This window comes from Eleutherodactylus coqui, chromosome 10 (assembly GCF_035609145.1).
Source record: "Eleutherodactylus coqui strain aEleCoq1 chromosome 10, aEleCoq1.hap1, whole genome shotgun sequence".
NCBI classification, from domain to species: domain Eukaryota; kingdom Metazoa; phylum Chordata; class Amphibia; order Anura; family Eleutherodactylidae; genus Eleutherodactylus; species Eleutherodactylus coqui.
Window position 1 is genome coordinate 97,621,649 of NC_089846.1, and position 9,107 is coordinate 97,630,755.

General features: G+C 46.1%; 1 protein-coding gene across 3 annotated transcripts in view; it reads left to right on the top strand.

Moving 5' to 3' along the window:
* The window catches only part of LOC136580755 (salivary glue protein Sgs-3-like), a 39,235-nt gene extending 30,723 nt beyond the window's left edge, over positions 1-8,512 (top strand). For 2 of the 3 annotated variants that reach the window (XM_066581582.1, XM_066581583.1), the window contains 3 exons: positions 3,732-3,764; positions 3,863-3,959; positions 7,841-8,512. In XM_066581582.1, coding sequence (XP_066437679.1) covers positions 3,732-3,764; positions 3,863-3,959; positions 7,841-7,856 — 146 coding nt within the window. In that variant the 3' untranslated portion in view covers positions 7,857-8,512. The remainder of the gene's footprint in view (positions 1-3,731; positions 3,765-3,862; positions 3,960-7,840) is intronic. The other variant, XM_066581584.1, reaches the window with a different exon arrangement.
* Positions 8,513-9,107: the final 595 nt, after the last annotated feature.

A 9,107-nucleotide genomic window follows, 5' to 3' on the forward strand; every position in this document is an offset into this window, starting at 1 on the left:
GCCCACGAACTGCTGCAGGGTCTGACAGAGCACAACGACCGTGTGACAATAGCCGTAACCTGGTGGTGGCTCTGCAGCTCTGCAGCCTCACGCACGTGCCATGCCTGGCCCATGTCTTTAATTTGGTGGTTCAGCGGTTTCTGAAAAGCTAGCCACGCTTGTCAGACTTGCTCGGAAAGGTGCGCCGGGTCAGCGCACATTTCCGCAAGTCTAACACGAACGCTGCCACCCTGTGGACCCTGCAACATCGGTTTAATCTGCCAGTGCACCGACTGCTGTGCGACGTGCCCACACGGTGGAACTCTGCGCTCCACATGTTGGCTAGGCTCTATGAGCAGCGTAGAGCTATAGTGGAATACCAACTCCAACATGGGCGGCATAGTGGGAGTCAGCCTCCTCAATTCTTTACAGAAGAGTGGGCCTGGTTGGCAGACATCTGCCAGGTCCTTGGAAACTTTGAGGAGTCTACCCAGATGGTGAGCGGCGATGCTGCAATCATTAGCGTCACCATTCCTCTGCTATGCCTCTTGAGAAGTTCCCTGCAAAGCATAAAGGCAGATGCTTTGCGCTCGGAAACGGAGGCGGGGAAAGACAGTATGTCGCTGGATAGTCAGAGCACCCTCATGTCTAGCACGTTGAGGAGGAGGAGGGGGAAGAGAGCTTGGCCCACTGCTGAGGGTACCCATGCTGCTTGCCTGTCATCCTTTCAGCGTGTATGGCCTGAGGAGGAGGAGGAGGATCCTGAAAGTGATCTTCCTAGTGAGGACAGCCATGTGTTGCGTACAGGTACCCTGGCACACATGGCGGACTTCATGTTAGGATGCCTTTCTCGTGACCCTCGCGTTACACGCATTCTGGCCACTACGGATTACTGGGTGTACACACTGCTCAACCCATGGTATAAGGAGAACCTTTCCACTCTCATACCCGAAGAGGAAAGGGGTTCGAAAGTGATGCTATACCACAGGACCCTGGTGGACAAACTGATGGTAAAATTCCCATCCGACAGCGCTAGTGGCAGAAGGCGCAGTTCCGAGAGCCAGGTAGCAGGGGAGGCGTGGAGATCAGGCAGCATGTACAGCGCAGGCAGGGGAACACTCTCCAAGGCCTTTGATAGCTTCATGGCTCCCCAGCAAGTCTGTGTCACCGCTCCCCAGTCAAGGCTGAATCGGCGAGAGCACTGTAAAAGGATGGTGAGGGAATACGTAGCTGATCGCACAACCATCCTCCGTGACGCCTCTGCTCACTACAACTACTGGGTGTCGAAGCTGGACACGTGGCCTGAACTCGCGCTGTATGCCCTGGAGGTGCTTGCTTGCCCTGCGGCTAGAGTCTTGTCAGAGAGGGTGTTTAGTGTGGCTGGGGGAATCATCACGGATAAGCGTAGCCGATTGTCAACCGACAGTGCCGACAGGCTTACACTCATCAAGATGAACAAAGCCTGGATTTCCCCAGACTTCTCTTCTCCACCAGCGGACAGCAGCGGTACCTAAACAATACGTAGGCTGCACCCGCGGATGGAAGCATCGTTCTCTATCACCATAAAAAACGGGGACCTTTTTAGCTTCATCAATCTGTGTATTATATTCATCCTCCTCCTCCTGCTCCTCCTCCTGAAACCTCACGTAATCACGCCGAACGGGCAATTTTTCTTAGGCCCACAAGGCTCAGTCATATGACTTTTGTAAACAATGTTTATACGTTTCAATTCTCATTAAAGCGTTGAAACTTGCACCTGAACCAATTTTTATTTTAACTGGGCTGCCTCCAGGCCTAGTTACAAATTAAGCCACAGTAACCAAAGCGATTAATGGGTTTCACCTGCCCTCTTGGTTGGGCATGGGCAATTTTTCTGAGGTACATTAGTACTGTTGGTACACCAATTTTTTGGGGCCCTCGCCTACAGTGTAATCCTAGTAATTTTTATGGGCTTCGCCTGCACTCATGGTACAGCAAGTTGTGTGGGGTTGGCCTACACTTTTGCTACATAAGTGTAACTGGGGCCTTGTCTATACTGCAACTACTGAAATGTGAAAGAGACTGTTATCTCCCTAAACTGCTGCAACGGGAATGTTACTGTGGCCTGTCTTGACTGCTACTACAACTGAAATGGAACTAAGACTGTGCTCCCCCTGTACTGCTGCTAGTGATATGTTACTGGGGCCTGTCCCTAATGCTACCGCTGAAATGTTACTAATTCTGGACTCTGACTATACCGCTGCTAATGCTATGTCACTGTGGTGTGGAAATGGAGGCTTCCCAAAGACATGATGGTGGCGAGGCCATTTCCCACCAACGCGGTTACTGTTAAGGTACATATTACCAGTCTGACTGGGGCATGCACTGTGGGCCGAAGCCCACCTGTATTGTATGTGACGTTAGCTCTGCTGAGCAGGGAACTGCAATGGGATACATTTATGTACCGCCAATGGGTTCCAGGGAGCCACCCATGCTGTGGGTCCACAGGGACTTCACATTAGTGATTTGTACCTGCCAGTGTCTATGTATTAAAAACCCCGGTCAGACTGGGGCATGCAGTGTGGGCTGAAGCCCACCTGCATTTAATCTGACGTTACCTCAGCTGTGCTGTGCAATGCAATGGGATTTATTTATGGAACGCCGGTGGCTTCCTGGGACCCACCCATGCTGTCGGTCCACACAGAGTTGTACCTGCCTGTGTCTTATTATAAAGAACCCCAGTCTGACTAGGGCATGCAGTGAAGGCCGAAGCCCACCTGTATTTAATCTGACGTTAGCTCTGCTGTCCAGGGCACTGCAATGGGATTTGTTTATGTACCGCGGGTGGGTTCCAGGGAGCCACCCATGCTGTGGGTGCACACGGAATTCGCATTGCGGAGTTGTACCTGCCTGTGACTATTTATAAAAAACCCCGGTCTGACTGGGGCATGCAGACACCTTGACAGAATGAATAGTGTGTGGCACATGGGTTCCCCATTGCTATGCCCACGTGTGCATCTCCTGATGGAGGTGGCACAGGATTGGATTTCTCATTGCTTCTGTACAGCATTATGGGCTATCGCCCCGCCCCTTTTAAAGAGGGTCGCTGCCTGGCCGCGCCAACCCTCTGCAGTGTGTGCCTACGGTTCCTCCTCATGGCAGACGCACTTATAAATAGACATGAGGGTGGTGTGGCTATGAGGCCAGCGTGTGGCATGAGGGCAGCTGAAGGCTGCGCAGGGACACTTTGGTGAGCGCTGTGGACACTGGGTCGTGTGGGGGGGTTGGGCAGCATGTAACCCAGGAGAAGTGGCAGCGGAGTGTCATGCAGGCAGTGATTGTGCTTTGTTGGAGGTAGTGTGGTGCTTAGCTAAGGTATGCATTGCTAATGAGGGCTTTTCAGAAGTAAAAATTGTTGGGGGAGGGGGCACTTTTGCTGCTATTGTGGCTTAATAGTGGGACCTGGGAACTTGAGATGCAGCCCAGCATGTTGCCCCTCGCCTGCCCTATCCGTTTCTGTGTCGTTCCCATCACTTTCTTGAATTTCCCAGATTTTCACAAATGAAAACCTTAGCGAGCATCGGCGATATACAAAAATGCTCGAGTCGCCCATTGACTTCAATGGGGTTCGTTACTCGAAACGAACCCTCGAGCATCGCGGAAAGTTCGACTCGAGCAACGAGCACCCGAGCATTTTGGTGCTCGCTCATTTCTATTTATTATCTCTTATTAATATCTTGAAAAATAACTGTGCCTAATTGTTTTTTGTGCAGCTACTACAACATCTCCGACACGCCGGACCACACGTAAGTTACTTTTACTATGTACTAAAAATGAGATTCTAAGTTTTGTTTTATAAGAATCTGATTAATATTTTCTAATTAAAAATCTCTCCATTAAACAGAAGGCGCCCCGTGCCTGTGTACTGAAGAATGCCCCCAATCTCTTATGTTTCTAAACCTCTGCAGTATTCTTGGTTCCCGACCATGCCCCTGTCCCCTGTAAGTAAAGGCCAGTTAATACAACACAGAACTACGCATCTTGTTTCTCGCAAGAGTTTCGTCCGATAGCGATATGGGCAGAACTCGAACATGAAATAACACATGGATTTTAATGTGTTTATTCACAGGAGTGTTTTTTGCTCACAACAATGTTGCAAGATTTAAAAATTTCCGCATAACCTGTTTTTGGGTGATTCCTCGCAAGGAATGGCCCATAACTTCCTATGAGATCCTTTAAAAAAATCTTGTTGCACTCATATTAGAGATGAGCGAGCATACTCGCTAAGGCTAACTACTCAAGCGAGTAGTGCCTTATGCGAGTACCTGCCCGCTTGTCTCTAAAGATTCGGCTGCCGGCGGGGGAGAGCGGGGAGCAACGGAGGGGAGATCTCTCTCTCCCTCTTTTTCCCCCCGCTCCTCCATGCTCACCGCCGCAACTCACCTCTCACCCGCATTGGCAGCCGAATCTTTAGAGACGAGTGGGCAGGTACTCGAATAAGGCACTACTCACTCAAGTAGTTAGCCTTAGCGAGTATGCTCGCTCATCTCTAACTCATATGCCATAAGATTGGCATGCGACTGCTATACGATTTTTACTATTGAAAGTATTGTAAGCCCTCACAATTTTTTGCACTGACTATAAACGCACGTGGAAATTGCAAGTACAAATGCTCAGTTTAGATACACATAGAATAATCATTTGCTATATAGAGTATTCCAAAGATCACATTGCGGGTCTAAATAAATATCAGAATAAATGTTAATAAAGTTTTTTTTTTTTACACAGTTAGAAAAGAAAGTATTTTATTGCATAGAATTGCAGAAAAATAAACCCCATACACAGTATCACTGCAATCATCATGGCCCGTATTACTTCCATCCTGTCCCTGAACAGAACCCACTATACCAAGACCAACATTACCAATAGCAACACTATAAGGGCTCATTCACATGGGTGTATGTTACAACGCAGCATTGTACGCATTGCAGCCCATTCGCTCTGCCGGTAGAGATCAAGTACGGGTTGCAATTGGCACTGTGCAATCCAGGATTCTGACATCACGGACATACACAGTGTGACTTTATGTTCAAATTCCCTACTCTGTGCAGAGCGAGGCTACGCATTGAAACGCTGCCTCTTTGCAATGCCTGCGAATGGACAGCGTTTCATATGCAGCCCTTTAAGGGTTGCATATTATATGCGGAGAAATAGAGCATACTGTGTTTTATTTCTCTGACGTATCATACGCAGTGTCCACTTGCAGTTGAAACGCAGCTGTGAATAGAAGAATGAAAGTCCATTGCCTTTCATTGCCTCCATTTACCTAATGTGTTACTCATGGGAAATACATGTACGTAATACACGGTGACAATACACCCGTGTGAATGAATCCTAAGGCCACATCCGTATATGTTTTCATATTAGCCCGTGCGGGCCGTATAATCACATGAATGAAGATTTGCCGAGTCCCAATCTTTATGTGTGTATTTCATGGCATTCACACGGGGAGTTGCTGCGTATAGGCAAAAAATTACACTGAAGCTTTGTAAAGCAGCGATCGGCAGAAATCCTCGGAATGACTAATAATGCTTAATTAGGGCAAGCTGTATTCTTTTCCCGGCGTTATACACAGGGTAACTCCCTCCCACTCCCCTTTTTCAGCTTCCATTGAAGTCTATGGGAGCTTGCTGTGTATTTTGGCAAAAGATAGGGCAAGACCTACAGTATCTTTTCACGTGGCGTATAAAACTGGCAACTGAAAACAATTGCGTATTTGCTAGATTTCCCGACTGGAGTATTTCACTCAGCAAGAAAATCGTTCATCTGAACCCATTGAAAACCAATGCTTATCATGGTCACGTTTTTTCGTCGATTTGACTTCTCAAATCTATCGGAAATACTATAAGTAGACTCTTACAACAACCTACAATAGCTATTAAACCCCTTCCCGCTCCAGGGCGTAAGTTTACGTCCTGGCAGTGGGGTACTTCCCGCAACAGGATGTAAACTTACGTCCTGGGGATAGCGCGAGATCACTTATGATCTTGCGCTATCCCGCGGCGGGAGCCAGCTGTCAGTCATAGCTGGCCTCCCGCTGCAACTGCGGGGGTGCATCAGGGATGCTTGCTCGAGTAACTGCCTTAACCGAACGTGCTCGCTCATCTCTACTTTTGACATACCCCCAAAATCCTTTTTTATTGCTTTTGGCCTCAGTTGCAAGCCTCAATTCATTATTAGCTTTTCTGACACTTGCCCTACAGTTTCTTCTTTTGATATGCCCCCTCTTTCCATTTGATAAACATATTTTTCTTCCTTTTTAGCATGTATGTAAGTTCCGTGTTCATCCATCCTGGTTTCTATAAATGCTTCCCAGTCTTCCTTCTTTTAGGGATTGTTAACGATTTTGCTTTGAGAATCTCTTTTCGCAAGATTTCCCAACCCCATTGGACATTTCTGTCCTTAAAAACATCCAGCCATTGGATTCTTCCTACCCTCTTTCTGAGTCCATGAAAATCTGCCTTTCTGAAAAACAACCTTGAGGTCTGAGTCTTCTCTGGTCTTCATCCCCTTGCTATCCAAAATTCAAGGATAGCATGATCACTGCATCCTAAGGTCCTGGCCACCCTTCCTCAACCATTCCCTCCCTGTTGGTAAGAATACAGTCCAAGATATGAGGTCCCCTTGTTTTCTCTTCTACCTTTTGGAAGATAAAGTTATCAGCAAGAACGGATAAGAATTTGTTGGATCCATTACTTTTATCTGAGAAAAATGAGGAAAAAGCGCTCACTAGAAGGCTACTGGGAAATATAGTTGATAGATGATCCCAATTTCTGAAGGGAGACGGGAGTTCGTAGGTGCTGTGAGCAATCTCATATGAATATGAGAGAGCGGCTAGAGGAATACTCCGATCATAACATGAAGGAGGAGAAAATAGATAAAAAGGGAAAAAAACCTCAGCGCTCACACCATAGAATATGGAAAGTGTACATTTGAAAATTTAGGTTATGTCACTTACTTCAAGGAGGCGCCTTTGGCATAGGCGCCTCCTGATCCAAGTTGGCGTATCAGGGATGGCACAAACCAACAATGATGAACAGGTTCCACGGTTTAATGTATAAACTACTAAAATACTATGCAATACACAACGCGTTTCGGCCGCACGGCCTTTTTCAAGTGTATACAATACAGACATGCAGTCAAACATTTATAGTAAAAAATACCTTATAATTGTTAATCTGTAGCAGATGGAGTTGACAAGGTGTATGCAGGTGTCACATCTGCCCAGCGTCCGATGTGTCTGTATTGTATACACTTGAAAAAGGCCGTGCGGCCGAAACGCGTTGTGTATTGCATAGTATTTTATACATTAAACCGTGGAACCTGTTCATCATTGTTGGTTTGTGCCATCCCTGATACGCCAACTTGGATCAGGAGGCGCCTATGCCAAAGGCGCCTCCTTGAAGTAAGTGACATAAGCTAAATTTTCAAATGTACACTTTCCATATTCTATGGTGTGAGCGCTGAGGTTTTTTTTCCCTTTTTATCTACTTTTATCTGAGAGAGATTCCCAACAAATGTCTGGATAGTTAAAATCTCCCATGATCACTATGTCATGCTTTTCTGAGAGCTTGGATTTCTGATGTAGAAATAGTTCATCCATATCTTCTGCTGTAGCTTTCTTCAGCTCTCTATTCAGTAATAACCATACCTAGGAAGGCCAAGCTATCCCTGTATGACGTTTTGGTTGGTATGGCCCCTGTAATAGGCCTATATTTTTCCCAATAGCTCCAGGCCCAGCATAGCAACCTCACCTCCTATATGAGTGCTTTACACCAAAAATTGATTGCTGCTCATAAACTTGTGTTTTCATTGATTTCAGATCCAGACTGAGCTGAGAAAGAGTTCGGCACCAAGATTTGATGGTCCATACCAAATCTAGCTGCCACTTCAGTCAAATTGCAAGGAACCTGGATACATGCCTGCCATTGTAAAAATGTTTTGGCTCCAGAGTCTGAGATGGACAATTCTCGGTGTAGAGGGAAGACAAGTCCACATTGGGAATAGCTCTGAGTGGTAAAGAAAAAAAAAACTCCTCTTGGGATTAGCCTAAAAGATATACCTGGTTCATTAATAATGTATTTAAACAAAAGGTAAAATGTAAGAGTAATCTATCTAAATTATTTTATAGATTATTTCTCTGGGTTATTGCAATTTTGCTTAGACTTGTGAAATCAGTTGAAAAAAGAGGGACAGCCTCTAGACACAACTATATTTGACCTACCTAAAGGCCAGTTGCTGAGCAAAAAAATCTTCAGAGTTAAAGGCATTACTATATATGGTTATGGATATTCGCCTGCTCATGAGATTAACAAAAACAAAGCATCATATATTATCCTTTATGATGATTCGCTGACAGAAATGTTATACATATTGTCAATCAGTGGTAAGATAGCGGTCGGGTGTTGTTAGATACTGATTGGTTATTGTTATTGCTCATTTACCTTTAAAAATAAACAGTGAAGCTTTAGCTCAGAAGAGCTCTGAGCTGCAACTCAACTACTTATGTGTTGTGTCCAAATTCTTCTCCTGGGGACTGTACAGATAGACATACCTGATAGATAAGGCTACTGTAAGGTCTTACCGATGCTGGATTAGAGCCCAGGTGTAATAGCCAAGACAGACTGGAGAGTAGTCAAGTGGAAGCCGGGTCGTTATCAGGTGGTCTGAGTTGCAGTACAGAGGATGAGGCAGGAATCGTAGTCAAGTGGAAGCCGGGTCATTATCAGGTGGTCTCAGTTGCAGTACAGAGGATGAGGCAGGAATCGTAGTCAAGTGGAAACCGGGTCGTTATCAGGTGGTCTCAGTTGCAGTACAGAGGATGAGGTAGCAGTGGAGCTGATTACAGGCTGGGAGCTGAATAATCACGCACTGAAGAAGTGGCAGGGCTAGGCATATAAAGGAAGTGCAATCAGGGACAAAGGTGATGGGACCAGGAGGCAGGAACTAGATAACTGGGAAAATACAGAACAAGGCTAGGTTTCAGCAAGGGAACTGTCCAGGTCATGATAGCCTAGCAGAGAGAGCTATGGACTAACATGCAAGAGGTTGCAGGTTTGAGCCCTGACATTATTACACTTTATGTATAA